Here is an 18,233-nt window from a genome sequence, read left to right as displayed (position 1 = left end):
GAAACAGCATTTAAAGAAATTTTGCAAAACTTTGATAAGCAGTATGAATTGCCAGGTAAAACATACATTTCCAAAACAGCAATTACAAATTTTGGGATTTTTTTTTGTTTGTTTTTGAAATATATTCATTAAATAATTGATTTTAAATATGTTTTATATGTATTCATATTTACTGTCAGGTAAACATTGCAAAAGATTTAATTTAAATAATGAATTCATGAACAAATAAAAAATCTATGAGAATTAAACGTCAAAGTTCTAAAACAGGCAATTAATCGTCATAATCGTCACAATTTATTAGGCAACTGTGACAGCCCTATTTTCAACCTTCATAATATATTTTCAAGGCTCTTGTGATGGTACATCAACTTAAAATAGGTTGAATGACATGTCTACCGTAGCCTGAGGGGGTCTGTATCGCTTTTACTTGTACTAATAAACTTGGGGTTTCGGGTAGTAACCCGAGCACAAAAAGAACTACAAAATTCGACTGCTTTACGGCATATGTCAATTCCTCCACTTCCTCAAATTCGGACATGATAGCGCAACTATTTATTAGGGGTGCTCCGATCAATGCCGATCTCCACTAAAAATACGATCACTATTCTGAATCGGACAGCCGATCTTATTCACAGCTGTTTCATGTACTACGGCTTTTGATCAGTAAGTCCTTATCGATCTAAAATCACTGATAGTTTGAGTCGTTTATAACATGCATTTGAAAAAGCAACACTCGTCAAACATAATCATTATACATATTCTTTATTATCATGAAAATACCTGAAGAGGTTTGAAGAACAGCAATATAAATATATCATTATGACATTTTCTGTAGCTGCATGTCATCATAGCTGCGTGTGTATTGTTCTTCGTCTACAGCGCATTTTGAGTTCGAGAGCGCCCCCTGGCTTTTGGATGTAGCGGCATTTCGCCGTAATTCATTGAGAACCATGGCAAGCATTATCGGCCAATCGATTGGAGCATCCCTGCTTATTATTTTCCTGATGTTTTTGTCATGGCCGAAGCAGTAACTAAGAAAAAGAAATCTAAGGTTTTGTCAGAGGAGACCAGAAAGAGAAAACTGGAGAGTGACAGAATAAAAGGAAGGACGAGGATCAATATTGGGCCAGCGTTTGCTCGCTGGCGTGAACTAAAGGAGGAGTTCCTGACCGATGCTGACTTGGCCATCATGCTTTTGGACTAGGAAGTAATTTATGTTGCCTGCACATAGAAGTCCTGTCTGGTGCTCTAATATTAATAATTTTTTTCTGAACGTGAATTTTGCTGGAGGCTACTTGGGGAGTGTAGAGAGTGACTTCGATCTCGTGACTCTGTGGCGTCGTAGTAGTGTCACGGACTTACGACATGGGCGACCCGGGTTCGATTTTTCTTTAACCCCTTGTTCAGACAGCCAGTGACGTTATCGCTGTGTGTCGCCCGTCTCTTTCAATGAGGCGTGTTTAAATCTGGTTGTCACAAACAAATGAGCACCATCTACTCCAGTAACTGACGAGAAAAGGATGACGTAAACTCTACTGATTCGTTCTCATTGGTAGTCGCTCCCGAAATTCCCAACATTTGCATGAAGTTAAACTTTTCTTAACTTTCTCGCGTCGCTGGACACGCCCATACGGTCACCAGTGGTCACTTTCGCTAGTGTCGTTGAAATTAATTGAAATGAAAGAGATCGCATCGCTCTGCTACTGCTGGTCGCTGGCTGTCTGAATGGGGCGTAAGGCAATATTTTTTATATATAAACTTTAACCAAGCGACCATCGTTACAACTGGCTTGTAAATGTGAGCTGTGTGATATTTTGGCGTTTGAAAAAAATAAAACCCATGAAATTATATTCATATGACATGCTGGAAGGCACACCACGGACTTTGTGACCTAAAGAGTTGTCTTCTTTTCCTTTGCGACAGTGCTGCAGCGCTTGTGGCCTCCAGGGGCGCTAGACGTGAAAAATACATGTCTAGCGCCCCTAGTGGCCAAAAAGTTCCGCGGTGTGCCTTTAAGTCACAATAAATGATATGGACAAAAATACTAAAAGCACCATACTGTATTTAACAACAGATATATTCTTTATAAAATGAATATTATAACACTGCATCTGATCACAAACCACAGGCTCTCATATAAGCCCGAATACTTGACTTTGATGTTCACTTCAGAGATAAGCAAAGTGCTCCATCTCAGACACATTTCATAAAGCCGACATTTGCAGGTTTCGCCTGAGCCATTCACAAGGCCAGGAGCTGCAGACTATCTGGCTCTCTGTGTGTAATTGGTCATTCAGTGACGTTTCCAATATTTAACTTCCCTACCAGATTTTGACGTTCTTCATGCAGGAAAAGTCAGAACAGAAATTTCTCCTCACAAGTTCACTCCCCATGGAGATGAAATGAATTTATCTCAGACGCGCAGGCTCCTGAACCTAAATCACTCAAAGAGCGCGCACATCTGCTTCTGGGCCCAGACAACAGAAACAGCTGGGAAAGAAGACAATTCATCCAAAATCTACATACCATTGAATTAAGGATGAGTACAACTATCAGAGCACTTGTGTACTCGGTGACAGCAATGATTGATCAATAAAACACTATAGTTTAAAACATGTTACACCGATCGAGGTCCAGTTACAACCACATGTATACACATACATACTAATTTAAATTGATTATATTGTGTATTATAATTATATTGTGTTTGGAGGTTAAAGGAGGCGACCAACACTGTACACATCACTGTACAAATATTGTAATTCAGTATGAAGAGTACATAGACTAAAAATTAATAAATAGCACAAATGCAACATACTGCACTTTAATAACCACCTATTGTACTTTAGCACTTCACGATAATCAGGTTTATTACATATCCCTACACTGACTATGCATTGTAAGTTTAACCTGTATATACCTGTTTTATAACATTTAACAAATCTCAGTGTAAAAAAATACAAAACAAAGTAACAGGTATTATTAAAAAGCAAAAAACCCAGTAGTGACTGGAATACCTTATGAATATAACTGATAGTGTCTTTTGAAATTTCAAGGTATATCAGTCTTTTACAATCTGCATTCATATGCTAAACCTATTTGGGGAGAAACCAGAGCTGAACTAAATGGGAACATTTACATAAAACTATTTATCATCTCCAGTAACAGTCTGCAAATGATACACTGAGTGACAGTTTTAAAATGACATACAGTAACTGTGCAAAAGTAAGTAACATGAACTTTCAAACATATCAATTATGCAATTCAATGCATGCTAATGTTCGGCCTTATGAGTTTCCTTATAAACAAGATGATAAGATACATAGACAGATTACCTCCACTGTAAGTCAATGGGCTGTAATTCACCTCCATGTTCTGACTTTCCTCACACATGTAGCGTCATTCATGATAAACAAGTTTGTGATGAGCAGAGTTTTGATCGTACCCATCTTCCAGTTTCAGAAACATTCCTCAAAAAGGAAAATATGATAAAAGTTAAACAATACTCCTATGACATCACCAGCCGAGCAGTGCTCCTCTAGAGTCATGATACAGTATAAGAAATGCCCGCCTGCAGTCTGATTTGAGAAATGAAAGTGGTGTGAATGGGCTGTAGTAGTCTCACAGACTGCCAATGTTGGGGAAACTTTTGAGTTTTTCAGGAAAGTCGTCTTTATAGAGCACAGGATCAGCGCGATGTTCGACAACCTTCAAGGGCATGGTGCCGAACACAGAGGCGAACTTGTTTATGCATTCAGACCTGGAAAGAAAAAGAAAAAGGCTGAATGATGCTCGAATGCATAAATACGAGTTATTTTCTAATAATGTCTGCTGAAAAAACATTCAAGCATAGGATAAAAGAAATCCGTAGGTGCATGGCTGTCTGAATTTTAAGATTAATGCACAGAATAAAACAAGAGGTGATCCGAAGTATAAGGAAGCTACCAGTTTTCAAATATTTTCAGAATGCCTCACATTTCCTGCGTGTATGACAGGAAATATATCAAGAGAAAAGCATAACCTTCATCAATCTAAACAGTGTGAGCCCCCTTTCAAAGGGTTCAACAGTCAAAGTAATCCCTGATTGGTTGCTACCACTCCATATGAAGAGTTTGGTTCCAAAACGCAAAAAATCAATTTTGACAAATTTTGGTAAAAACGTGTTTTCTATACCAAGAAAGTGACAAGATAAAAACCACTATTTTCTGTTACAAACTTTCACATAGCATCTTTAGGTTATTAAAACATTAAAAATTCAAATCCATAATTTGATTTTCAAAGATTTATAATAAATTAAAAAAGTTTTTTTTTTCAAATCTATTGAATCAATATATAAATGTGCATTCATCTGTGCCATGTTATATTCATTTAGTTGACTATAGTGGTATACACTGATAAAAAAACAAACATGGCATTAATCAAAACACTTACTTTGTCATATTAAGAACATTGTCATTGCTGTGGTTATACTTGGGATGTCGTTGCTGAACTTTTTTCAAAGTGATAAGCTTTAAAATGTTTTGGTCCTGCTCAATTTTCGTTGGCTTCGCGTAAAATATTGGAAAGTTTTTCATAAGATCGCCTGGGGTCAATGTGTTAGCATGACAGAAGTTTGATGCTGTCGGGAGAATAAGCAACAGCTGGCATTTTCTGTCTCCCGAGTGCCTCTCGCGTAAGATTTTGATGGCTTACCTTTCTTTCCCATCGCAGAAAACCATCACAGGCTTAGCAATGCCATCAAAGTATTATTTTGTTTTTGTTTTTTTGTTGATCACGAAGGACAAGATGAGGGAAAACTAGGATTCCGTGTGTATTCAACGTGCCGCCATTGTTGTTTACAATGCGTGGAGTGGTGCGCTGTGAGTTGTTGAGCGGATTTATTGCATTTTGCCAAAAAGGAGGAGTGGCGTTTATTGCGTTTTGGGAAAAAGAGAGAAAAGATGACAGATATTGGATATAATATAATTTGCGTAAAATTAAGAATTTACTTTTTAATACTGACCTGATACCAGTGTTGTTTTTGGCAGCCCTTTTAGTCTTAGTCTCATGGACGAAAATGCTTTTTAGTTTTAGTCACATTTTTGTCACTTATAAACTTGAAAGTTTTATTTAATTTTTAGTCGACGAAAACGAAACGAAAAGGTTTTAGTCAAGTTTAAGTAAATTTTAGTAAAAAAGTAGTCTTTAAAAAATGTATTTAGGTAAAAAGTGTGGTGCATTTAATTCTATTACTATGTGCATTAAGGTTGTCCCTGAGGTCTTGCAATTGTTTTAGTCTTTGTGCCTTCTGCGCATGTCATACCAAAAAAGTTGAGCCTGATATACCCTCATGTTGAGTTTGTGTGTTACGCTGAGACCTCGATTATAAAGTTGAGAAACGCGTGCCTTGCCTTGTTATTGAAATACACCACAAAAAATATTGGAAAAGGGCTTAGGTTTGACAAGTAGATACATGTAGAAATGTGTCACAAGCTGATTGTCGAGTAAAATTGAATGTATATGATATGTTAACAGCGTCACTTGTTAGTTACTTTTGAAAAAATATCAGCATGATGAGCCTTCAGGAGCAGCTTGAGGTTGGTGGTATTCTTCCCACCTAGTTTGTGGCCACATTTACCGTCGTCTCCCAATATGCATTCCGTTTTTCTTTCTGATGGATTACACTGAAAGTATGTCCATAAATCATCTCGTCGTTTCAGTTTATTGGCATCACCGCCACTGTCCTTCGAACTCGCCACAGCCGCAGGCGTGTTATAAAACAGACAGATTTCACGCAAAATAGGCAGAAATGACATGCATTGTGAACGTCAGACTTATAAGCATTTTCGTTCAGTCTCGTCTCGTCAACGAAAACTCGAAAGCGTCTTGTCATGTTTTCGTCACCTTAGAGCCCTTTTTAGCTAGTCATCATCGCGTTATCGTCATAAAAAAAGGTGAGCCAACGAAATCATTTCGTTATCGTCATCGTTGACAAAAACAACACTGCCTGATACAATACTGATGATTTTGAACTCATTTTTTTTTAAATGCCGTTTATCGCATTTTAGAACCAAACTCTTTATATTCTCTTCCAAGGTCAAACGGCCTTTCGTAGGCTGGTTTAGAGTAGACAAAACTCCTGCTTTAATTGATCAAACATAGCCTGGAAGTAAGAAACCAATAATCAAGAGTATTATGCTTTAGCAGATGAAGAAGCGGTTGTGAGTTTCAAGAAAAAAATTCAAGCCTTTGATACAAGCATTACTCTGTTCATACTTGAATTGAAAGGAATAATAATTGATTTGTGGTAAACCTCTCTGACAAAAAAAAGAGAGTGAGAAGAAATGCTTTTTTAAGGTCCACTGAATTTAAGTGTTTTGATCTGAGAGTACAGGACAGTGTCCTGTGTGCAGAGCTACAATGAGTCAGTTGTTGCTGAAAGCTTTTCAGATGCAAGCAAAAGCCATGCCAGGGTCAGAATGCTGCCAAAGCCAATCTACCTAACAAAAGAGGAGTCTTGGTTGTACCGTACCTCTCCACCATGTGCGTCTGGTCTAGGGACAACCCATCAATCGCTGTGCACTCCGGGCACTTGAATTTCTTACGAGGAGTAACCTGGAGAGAGAGAGACAAGAGAATCTGTCAATAATGAAACATTTGTCTACAGGCTTTCAGTTTACATCCGAGAAGTCAAGACACACTCTGCATATTAAAAAACAACAAAATCCGACAGAGCATCGATAAGGCAGTTTAATAATGAGCTGGGGCTGCAATGATGGACCTTGTAAAGTTTGTTGGAGAACTAGGGTGGGAACAGATGCCCCGATGACAGGTCATACAAGTCAGATTTAGAGAGAGCGTTCATGCCCACAGCCCAGCTAAACGACTGTATCTGGCACACTCATTAGAAGAATGATCTACAACTCCCACTGCCCCATCCCTCTTCACACAACACACACTTGACTGACACTCTCCACTGTGGGAGCGCAGGGTTGGGGCAACGGGAGGTGTCGGTGATGTGGGATGTGGAGGAGAGAGGGGAGAAGGTTCGCTGCGTGACTGACTGCAAAATGAAGGTGCCCCAGTGAGCTTAGGAAAACAAGAGCGCACAGGAGAGAGGCATACAGTCACACTCAGATAACAGAGGTTAAGGCCGGGGCTTTAGAGGCTGAAAAGCACCTGGACAGAGTCACTGTAGAGTAGAGACTGTAGAGGCTGGGGGAGAAGGGGCGAAAGCTGATCTGACACAAAGCGTTAGGACACCCTGTCAGGACGCCCCCATTCTTCTGGGAAGCGCACATTCTGAAGTTGTAATGCTTTTGGTGCCCTCGAACACTTTTCAAAAAATGACTGACGTTACGGGCCTTGAAAGGATTCTTATATTTTCTTAGAATTAGTTTTTTAACTTCTAGACAGTTTTAGCAGTAACAACATAAACAAACGCCTTTTGTGAAACAAAAGTATAGTGAGCAAAGAATCAATAACAGCAGAGCCCTTTTAGAGAAGTTTATTTACATTTTATAGTAGGAACAAGCAAAATAAACAACAAGTAGACTACCTTAGTTCAAATCATAGGTAAAGTGCATTAACAACTACACTGAGCTAATGTTACTGTGAAAAATGTGTAGTGTGCTATATAATGTATACAATGTTAAATATTGACTGCCTCTCCCCTTATTTGATTGGACAATGATAGAACGCGCATGACGTCGGGCTTAGATCGCTACTTCAAAACAGCGTGGTGCACGAGGCAGAAAAAAAGCAAGGCGTTCTGCACGAATAATGCTAACTGCCCATAAGGGTGTCGAAATCGATCGAAATTAAGTCACAACCTCGAACTTCGAATTAAAAAATGGAATCGTCGATGCTGCCACGCCCCCCATGTCACGTCTGGTCGACTTGCCAAGGGAAAAAAAAACACGTGTTAAGTGCTGCCAGTCAACCTCCTCTAACTAGCTAGCTACAGCCAGTCAAAAGATAGCATGGCAGATGCAGGAGACACCACGCGAGCTGCTCTTTACAAGGAAAACAAAAACAGCAAGCACCTACTGCCTTCAGCTGAACCCAATCAGAACAGAGCATGCACGTGTGCACAGCAGAGCGACGTCTGTGACAAAACCGGCCATTTCTTTGAACTGAGATCTGTTTAAGTTTCACAACAACTTATTTCAGTTGCTTAAGAGTTATGAAAACAGCATTTAAACATGACTTATTGGGGTATAGTCTCACAATCTCGTCTGACGGTAATAAGAAGCAGGAAGTTTCGTTTTATCAGGTATGTGCGTGTACCATATTTTTCCCACTGGCAGCACGACTAACATGGCAGGGCATCCCCGGGTTCAAGGTCAGATATTATATTTCAAAAAAGTTTTGTCTAAAAATGGCATAGCATTTTTTTTGTGCTTCAAAAGAAAAAAAGAGAATCAAATTGATCGTGACCATAGAATCGAAAATGTAATCAAATCGAGGATTTGGAGAATCGTGACACCCCTACTGCCCATAGAAAACCATTCAAAAAGGCGCCTGCCACTGCCATAAACACTTTCCGTGTGATCGGCAGACCAAAGTCAGACCTTAATGGTACCGGAAGTTAAATTCAGCCCAGATGCTTAACCGCGACAACGCACCTGCGTCCATTGAAACGGTTCATAATGCTGGTCAGGTTTTTAGACTTGCACTCGTAATCGAGTTGTTCGCGATTATACTTCATCCTCTTCTAACCTTTACAATTAAAGGACATGTTGTGTGGGCATATCAGTGAACACTCCTGACCACTCGGTGAGTTTCACGTCTTTGTGAACGAAAGTTTAATGCATTTTAGGAAGGATTTTTCCAGTGCACCTATACAGCCATTATAGAGGTGGAAGGTGAAACAACAAACACCCGAAAATTCAGGCAGCCGCATATGTTGAAATTTCAGTCAAAACCATTCTATTTCATCATAAAGCCCTGCTTTCAGATTGTTTAAGTGTAAAATACCGAACTTCGCCGAATTTCCTTCGCCTCTTGTTAAACAAGTGACAGCATTTCCTTATTTAAAGACAGAGTCCATGTTTTTAACTGCCGTCACAAAGCCTCTCTGCAAAGCCAACGATATCTGGTGACAGGTTCACAAAACAATCTCTCCCAAAAAGCTATGATGATGACCCCTTCAACTTTTTATTTTGTATTCCTAACATCCCATTAAAATGTTAGTCAAGGTTTCTTTGGCCAACAACAGATAGGGCTTAGTATTACAGAAACATTTCCCATTATGAAACAAAATTCTGTGGGAAACACTGCATTCACTACCATGAAGATTTCTCAGTGACCCATTTTTCAACCTTAGTTTGCATAAATAATCTTGAATAGACCGGAGAGGGACCTTTGTGTTGTCAACACGAAAGAAAGTTTAAATTTTTTTTATTTAAAAACTAAAATGAAATTTCTGTTTTCTACGATATGGCCCCCTAAAAAAAACAGCAAGTATGAGAACAGTCAAGCATATGGTACTCAGGGGTTGTGTTACCTTTATTGGGGCTTTTCCAGTGATGTTGGCCACAAGGAAATTCATAGCAATATCTTCACAGTTCATATGAGCATCCACCCAGTTCTTGATGTCTCCAGGCATCTTATATGTGTAGAGATAGTTGAAGTACTATAAAGGAAATAAAATAAACACAAGCCAGATTTTTTTGTGACTATGACCTATTATTTATACATAACCAGCTATGTTTGTGAATTGAATCCCAGTAGAGATGAGGAACTTATAAACAGATTTCTGGAAGAAACTGAGGAAAACCATAGATGGAGGATGGGTCAATGAGAAGTGTATAGTTGCATTATTTGGTCCAAAAGCATCCTGGTCTTAAAGTAAGGGAGATGACAGCCGATTGGACGGATCAGCAGTATACTGTACCTTATGGTAAAACGCAGCTCCAGTCAACACCATTGACACTTCATTGGTCCATTCAGATTCATATTTCCATTTCCCCATCTCATGGTCCCATAAGTGAAGCCTCCCAGGATATCCAACAAGCCTGTCCGGGAACTCGCGCCATACCTGCACACATTTGAGACATTAACTTCATCACAGGCCATACTAGATCCCTCAAAAACCAATAACGCTTAAGAAAATGAGGGTTATTTTAGATAATGCTAGTTTCAAAGGACGATAAACTTGGGATACCAAAGATTAAATCAATGATTTTGATGTCTAATTGTTCATCAATCCCAAAAATGACAGGTAAGCCAATAGCATATGATGCAGACCTTTACCAATGTCATTTCGGAGTGACTTGAGCTAGTTTTTATCGTCAGGCTACCATTTCTAAAGCTGTCTTCCATTTAATATAATTATCCACAAATTATACTTCATTCTATCAATAGGGCATAAATGCCTGCACGTGAGTTAAAGGCAAGCCTGTAGCCAGGGACAGCACTGCTTGTCCTGTCATCCTTCACATATTAAACACCTAAAAAGAATAAGTCTTTATTAAAATAGAGACTTCAACCCCTAAAGAATGCTTTGAGATGCCAAGTATAGATTAAGGCAGCAGAAGATGGATACTGCCTTACATATGTGCTCAATTCGTAGTGGAATTGACCCACAGAGGTATTGAGATCACAGTTTGCTCAATCAGGAATGTGCCTATGTAGACACAATTGGTTTCAGGAACCGCCACTGCACATACTGCACTGTCTAGCCAGTTTGGTTGACAAGCTTCTACTTGTAGGGCACCTATTTTGCAAAATCCAATTTTACAAGGTGTTCAGACATAAATGTGTGTTGGCAGTGTGTGAACACAATCACCCCTACAATGAAAAAAAATTACACTCCGTACTTTTTTAATCCACATTAAACCTAAACAGTCATATAAGGGTGGCACGGCACGGCAATCTGCCTCGTCGTCTGATGTGTTTACGTTTTATGTGACGTGACTGAAAAGCTACACAAATGCGATCAGAGAGGTCAGACTGAAATGGATTTGAAAGGATTTCAAACCACCTCTGGATGTAGCCAGAAACGGATTAGAAAAAACGGATTTCATGTGGTTTTTGGCCGTTCCCACTCTCTAAATGTAATTGGATTCCAATCGTATATGCACCAAAATCTGATTTGGACTGACAGTGTGAACAACGTCTTAGGGTCAGATGATATGACAAGCAGTGCCATCTTTGCGAGGTTCAGCTGGAGATGATGATCCTTCATCCAGAGTGAGGTGGCACTCAGGTATGCTGAGATGCGGGGAGAAACTGTTGGATCAACAGGCTGAAACGGCAAGTGGAGTTGTGCGTCATCCGCATAGTAGTGGTAGGAAAAGCCATGTTTCCGAAAGACAGAACCCAGGGATACCATGTATATAGAAAAGAGCAATGGTCCAAGCACTGAGCCTTGAGGTACCCCAGTATTGAGACATTGGGGTTCAGAGACATCCCATCTCCAAGATACTTTAAATGACGTACCAGAGAGAGCCAAGACTTGAACCATAGTAGCGCCGTACCAGAGACACCCATAGCCTTGTGGGTCGAAAGGAGGATGTAATGATTGACAATGTCAAAGCGGCAGATAGATCTAGTAGATCATTTGCATTTAAAGGTACAGACACGAAAACAGCGTTTTTGAATTTTGAGCTAAAACTTCACAAACGTGTGTGTGTGTGTGTGTGTGTGTGTTTGCTACAGTACATTACATAGGAAGAAAATTGAGAATCTTAACCATTTAACTGGCGCAGCCCTTTTTGAGTGGGGGGTTGGTGAAAAGGTGATATACACCTTTAAATTAGTATAACTCTGGCCTTTTTTTTTCTAGAAGCCTAATTTTGGTTTTAATTTAGGTAATTTTTTGTTTTAAAGAAGACACTTCAACGTTTTTTAGGGAAGTGTCTGGAGGTGAAAATATTAATTTTTTTTAAAGCAGTTTACATTTATTTGTAATAAATTAAAATGCAATATAGTATTATTTTTAATATATAAAATTGTAAAAAACTGAGGTTTGTGCTGGTTTGCTGCATACTTGTGTCACAAATGAATAAATTACAGTTACTGCATTATTATTACTGCTAAAAGGTTTTGAAATATGAAAACTACATTCTTAGACCTTCCCAACAATATATAGTTTGTCGTGATAGATTAACATTTACATAGAAAATATTGAAGTAAATGTAGGTGTCCCGCTCACAGGACAACGCCAATTAATGGGTTAAAGGATAACCCTAGCTTGAAGCCTAATTTTTGTGGACAACAATTTCTCATTATACCAAATTTTACCGATTTTAACACAAAAAAAATTCATAAGAAAACTATTTTTTCTTTTAATACAGTAACAATTCACAAATCACAATTAACATTAACAATTAATTACAGTTAATTGAGAAAAATGTCAAGAAGGTTTCTTGCTCTGCATAAGACCCAATGTCTATGTACAGTCATATTGGCTTATTTCATGTTTTTATGTAGCATCTACAGCATTATAAGCAATATCCTCTTACTTTCTTCATGTTCTTTTCATACTTGGCAGTAGTATATGACTAAAATACAGCCTGCATTGTAATACTACCTCGTATCCAAACTGCAGCTCATCTGAGGTCAACATGATGATGTCGTCATCGATGGCCAGCACAGCTTCTGTCTCGATCTCATCAAACGGGAAGAAGCGGTTGCTGAGTTTGTTTTCTTTAGTGCGGACCACTTTAAGAGGTACTGCAACTTTGGGCCACAGCGACTCTGTAACAAAGAAAAAGAAACCAGTGAGCTAATAATAATGATACACTGACGGCTTTCTTTTGGAGAAGATGAAAAACTATGAGAGATGGCAGCAACTGTGGAAAAGAAAGCGTGGGAGGATAAATCTAAACACATCACTGAGTAAAAGCACATATGAATCTGACCACACTTACATTCTTCTCAGGCCAGAAGATACAACGCTCTTTATTTTCAGTTGTGTAAGAGCTTGGGAGGAGTTCAGAGCACGCAGAAGACAGATGGCACACACGGCGTCACCTAATAAAACTGACGAGAGAGTCTACTGGAACTCAAACACAGAGACCCAAAAAGTGGGGGAGTCTGCAACAATTATACCTCTATCCCAAAGCCCAGCTTAGAGACCAGGACAATCTCAGGAGATCTGGAATGAGCTCATCTCCGATGGAGTCTCCGCTGTGACTTCCACAAGATCACACAACAAACTAGGAAGAAAAAAAGGGGAAAACTATTTCCTAACTGCCGGAAAACCTCAGTGGCCCCAGACGAAGGCTGAATAAAGAGCCAGATCTTCTCATGCTAGGAAACTGATACTGTCGCCACAACCAAGTCTGGCACAGAGCGTTCAACAAAGACGGAAACAAACAAAGACAAGATGAAATAGAGAGTTTAACACTAAACCGAACCCAAAACATAACCTAGCACAGCGCACAGTATACAAATTGAGATGTTCACACATCATTAATCCGTTTTGACAGCACACCAAAAACCAACAGGAATCTTGACTTTAACAAACAACTGTTGCACCTCAAAAGCAATTTAATGCCCATGGTCACTTCTTTGCACCATACTGGCCTTTACTTCATGTCCGATCATTTCAGAAGTGCTTCAGCAGATTATATCCCCTGTGACACAAGCCTATAAAAGCTTTCCTATTAAACTAATTGAAAAACTCCTGAGACACAATCTTACTGTCAGTGTTTAGCCAGCACCTCATTAAAATGACAAACAGTCAAGACTTAGGCAGTTAAGATTGCACGAAATAAACAAACATAATCAGTGATGGAAAAGGGCGGAGAGGAAATCCATCCTCATCAAGGCCTGAGCCCCAGGTTGACCCGTGAACAGACCTTATTAATTCTAATGGGTCGCAAAGCTTGAGCCGGCATTCACTGACGCCTCTAATCAAAGGCAAAAGTGAGCCATTAGTCCACTTCAAAGTATTTTCCTACATAATGACATTACTATGAAAACGATGGAGGGGATAGATTTAATTCCCCTTTTCCATACTCCAAGGCCTCCATAAACAGACACATACATAATCGCTTGTTAAGCAGTATTATTAGAGGCAAAGCCACAATAAATAACTACTAATATCAGCTTACTTTGACACATCTCTAATGAGCCATTTATTCGACCACAGCTGTACGTATGGGAGACCATTAGAGAAACTATCCTTTCGGCTTGGGGTGGACGTCTGGTGAACACGGGCCATAAATCTAAATGAATTAAAATACACTTAAATTGTCTAGTGTGGAGCAATGGGACCTGTAGACATCAGCAGCTCAAAGACAGTCTATATACGCCAGCCATATGGCAGTCGACATACCAAACGATTGGGCTCTCAGAGATGAACCACATAGGTCTGGCCCTACACCAAAGACAGTCATGGTTTCAATTCTCCAACTAGAAGAACAAGATTTGGCTTATCATTCATCTGTTATATATCAGACGTTTTATGAGTTGCCGTTTTTTTTAGAGCTGCACACCTGCATTTCATACAAGTGTCACATTTTCATTCTTTGATAACCAGATTTGTAAGAACAACAGTGTGGATTTAATTCAATTCAATATATATAGCTCATATATATATTTTTTATATTACATTGGTTAAATTGTTTCAAATCAGCTTTACATTAATAAAAGCAGGAGAGTCAAAATCACTTTTTGAATGTAATACATTTTATTAACCAGTGAATGGCAACTCAAAACTACATACCGTATTTTCCGGACTGTAAGTCGCGCCGGAGTATAAGTCGCATCAGTCAAAAAATGCGTCATGAGGAAGAGAAAAAAACATATATAAGTCGCACTGGACTATAAGTCGCATTTATTTAGAAAATTATTATTCTTTTGGGGGACATTTTGTTTGTTAAGTGTTTCTCCGTTGTCTTTAAGTTAACGTTTCAGTTAACAGTTTTTTTCAGGGTTAGGCTACAGGAGCAACATATAGCGCCCTTTCATGGCTGTAGACAGTAATGTTTTCCTTTGGTTCATGTTAGTCAGTATGAATAAATTTTGACATATAAGTCGCACCTGACTATAAGTCGCAGGACCAACCAAACTATGAAAAAAGTGCGACTTATAGTCTGGAAAATACGTTATTTTAGAGTTTGAATTCGAATATAATACTAACCTTCTGGAGGGCTCTTGTTCTGGTTGTTCCACACCACCAGTAGCTTGGCCAAACTAGGCACCTTGGAGATCTCAGTGATGACCCTGAAAAGGCTTTCAATTCGATCGTAGGTCAGCACTACAGCCGTGAATCCGGGCGAGCGTGGTGGTATGAGAGGTAGGAAGAGTGGACTGTTGACGCTCGACCATTTCTGTTGAGAAAACACATAACCAATCAATGGAAGTGCCATCAATAACCTTTACCATGAATATATGCAAAATTTCCATAACTTTAACCATTTCAATGACTGATGTAATGTTAAGTAAGATAATGTGTTGCGGCTTTGCCCCAGCCAAAATAGCTTTATTTGGAAATACAATTTTAAGATCACAGAGAATGTTAATAAACATCAGCGATGGGAAGGCTGTTAAAAGTGCCATGGAATGTTGTGGAGCAAACAACCAACAAATATTAGAGCAGTTACCAAACAGCAGGAGTAGCATGCCATGACCTTTCAGTGTGCCAAAGCAATTGATTAAATCTTCCTTCAAACTCCAGCAGTACAAGTACTCTTCAGACCTTTGAAGCCTAGACGTTACTCTCTATAAAGTTAAGAAATATTAACAGCTGGACATGGAGCTACAGTACACATAAAGCATCTGTACCCTGACTGTCTTATAAAACTACTATCCAAGTTTAATCCACTGAGGGATTTGTGTGCATAGGTGCTACATTCCGTGCGGTATTCTAAATTTCGAAAAGGGAACGGATTAAGGGAGAATGTTTTCCTTAGGTGACCTGAGTGCAATATGCCGGCGAGCAGAAGACAATGTGAAGAAATTGATACACTATGTGGTCAGATATTAAGAGCCATGTTTGCATTGGCTAAATCCAATACTTCCTTGCTCCAGGCTTTTTGTCATTCCATGGCATCCTTCTATTCTTTTCTTGTTAACTGTTACAGCATGTAACACAAATTGATTAGAATGTAAACTTCCTGGTGATCTTCTTAAAAAAAACAAATGCAAACAGCAAATGTATGGCATGCACGTGGGGCAACCTTCCGACCTCTATGGTGAAGCCAATACGGAAGTGACTTAAACTGCAAATCATCGACCTGCCCCTAGAGGATGGCTCCAAAAAGGAGTCAATTCCTATAGACCTCCATGTTAAAATGGCCAACTTTACAGTAAAAAAATATATGTTTACAGCCTGGTACAAAATTTGTTTTTGATCTTTATAGCTAATTTTGCCCTTCATGACAAATGTGAGGGGGGTGAATTTTTTTGTAACTCATCCGTTTAAATGATATTAAGCCTTAAAGTTCTGCATAATTAAGGGCGTGGCCACTTGAGTGACAGATGAACAGCCACTGCTTTTTACCCATTTTCGGTTATCCGCGAGTAATGCGTGGTGACACACGGCCAAGATGGCGACGGCAGGCACTGTCTACTTTAAGCTTCAAAAACGATCCTCAGAAATCTATGGGTGACGTCACGGACACTACGTCCATCTTTTTTTACAGTCTATGGGTATGCACTGATGCTCGTTCAAAAAAATAAACAGCTTTGAAATTTCTTGGTCTTTTCCTTCTTATAAAAAACGTAAAACAAACACAATATTGGTTAATGAAAGCATTTTTAATCTGCTGTATCTTATCAGCAATTTTCATTAAAGAGCACCTATTTCATTGCTAAAAAACGTTATTTTGTGTATTTGGTATAAAACAATGTGTTTGTGTGGTTTTTGGTTAAAAAACACATTATTTTCCACATATCGTACATTTTTGTAGCTCCGGATTTCACTCTCTTCCTGAAACGCACAAATTTGAAATGCTATAAATCCAGCTAATTGGCCAGCTAATCTGTACGTTGTGATTGGTTTGAATACCTATGATGTCAGCCAGAAACGTGACGCTCCTTACCATGTTTGCAAAATTTGGTTGCTAACAGGAGTTAACTTACAGGCTGTGAGTCCGAAGCGGAAGGAATTATGATGTCTACATCGCCAATCCCAGGAAGTAAACTGTTTTCTACAATCCGTGTGTTTGTTGTAGGCCAAGAAAGAGATTTATGTTGGAGACAATAACTCGTGTCATAGTTAACTTTGGGGTTTGTACCTTTTACATATCGTTAACATGAACTAATAGACACTTACACACCAAAGGAAATGTAAAATCGTGAATCGGACAATAGGTGCTCTTTAACATTAGGAAAGCAGGTTTTAAGATCATAAAAAGATTTCAGTCAAGTTTAAAAACTTTTGAATAGGTGTGTATGTTTACAACTGCTTTATATTTAGTTTATCTTTCCTGTTAATCCACCAGACCACCACCAAACAAGTTAAAAACGTCAATGTAAAGTAAAGCCTTGGATGATTCTGATGCTAATTTGACTCTGTATCTCTAATGCTGGTGTATATACACAGCTGCTCTGTAGAGAGTGGGAATTTATGATTGCACTCCTGTGAACTCTGTTGCAGCAGGGGTGCAGATGAGCCCTGGAAGGACCGGGGTGAAGAAGGGGTGCGGGGACGCTATCGGCGTCAGTGGCTGTCTCCTGCCAGTGTGGGGCTTGGCTCATCTATCTGGCCCGCTTTAAAACAGCCTGTAAACTCGCAAAGATGCACGAACTGGAGACCAGATCAAGTGACGCTGTAAAGTAAATATTGCGGGCCTCTGATGCGGTCATGAAGACTGCTGTTTATTGGCCTGACGGATAAGGACTGAATGCAGGCAGAGTACACAGACATCCTCTGCCATTTCATGGTCTCTTCAAACTCCCCAGCGGAGAAGAAACGCAAAGATGAAGTGAAAATAATGAACGGCTTGATGTAATCCCAGAGGAAGCCTTAGATCCCACAATGTGGAACATTAAACTAACATTTTTATTATTTTTGTGCATTTGTGTGAACTAGTCACATCTGACCTTGTGTCAACAGGCCGTAAACTTTTCATTTATTGCCAAAAAGATTTATGATAATTTGTGCAGGAAAACAGGAAAATGTAGAAAGTAGGGTTGTCAAAAGATAAATCGCGATTAATCACATACAAAATAAAAGTTTGTGTTTGCATAATATGTGTGTGTGTGTGTGTGTGTGTGTGTGTATGAATATAAATCATGTATATATACAAAAATACACATACATGTATGAATTTAAGAAAAATATTATTTAGGTA

At 39.1% G+C, this 18,233-nt stretch overlaps 1 protein-coding gene across 1 annotated transcript in view; it reads right to left on the bottom strand.

Moving 5' to 3' along the window:
• Positions 1 to 2,044: 2,044 nt before the first annotated feature.
• ext2 (exostosin glycosyltransferase 2) overlaps positions 2,045 to 18,233 on the bottom strand; it is a 36,801-nt gene continuing 20,612 nt past the window's right edge. The window contains exons 10-15 of the mRNA XM_073858781.1: positions 15,077 to 15,266; positions 12,518 to 12,684; positions 9,878 to 10,021; positions 9,488 to 9,616; positions 6,512 to 6,594; positions 2,045 to 3,760 (exon numbers count right to left, since the gene is read on the bottom strand). Of these exons, the coding sequence (XP_073714882.1) occupies positions 3,622 to 3,760; positions 6,512 to 6,594; positions 9,488 to 9,616; positions 9,878 to 10,021; positions 12,518 to 12,684; positions 15,077 to 15,266 (852 nt within the window). The 3' untranslated portion in view covers positions 2,045 to 3,621. The remainder of the gene's footprint in view (positions 3,761 to 6,511; positions 6,595 to 9,487; positions 9,617 to 9,877; positions 10,022 to 12,517; positions 12,685 to 15,076; positions 15,267 to 18,233) is intronic.

The sequence above is a fragment of the Misgurnus anguillicaudatus genome, chromosome 21 (assembly GCF_027580225.2).
Source record: "Misgurnus anguillicaudatus chromosome 21, ASM2758022v2, whole genome shotgun sequence".
In the NCBI taxonomy this organism is placed as follows: Eukaryota; Metazoa; Chordata; class Actinopteri; order Cypriniformes; family Cobitidae; genus Misgurnus; species Misgurnus anguillicaudatus.
The sequence above is the reverse complement of the archived record's forward strand: the minus strand, read 5'-3'. Positions and strand labels throughout refer to the sequence as shown.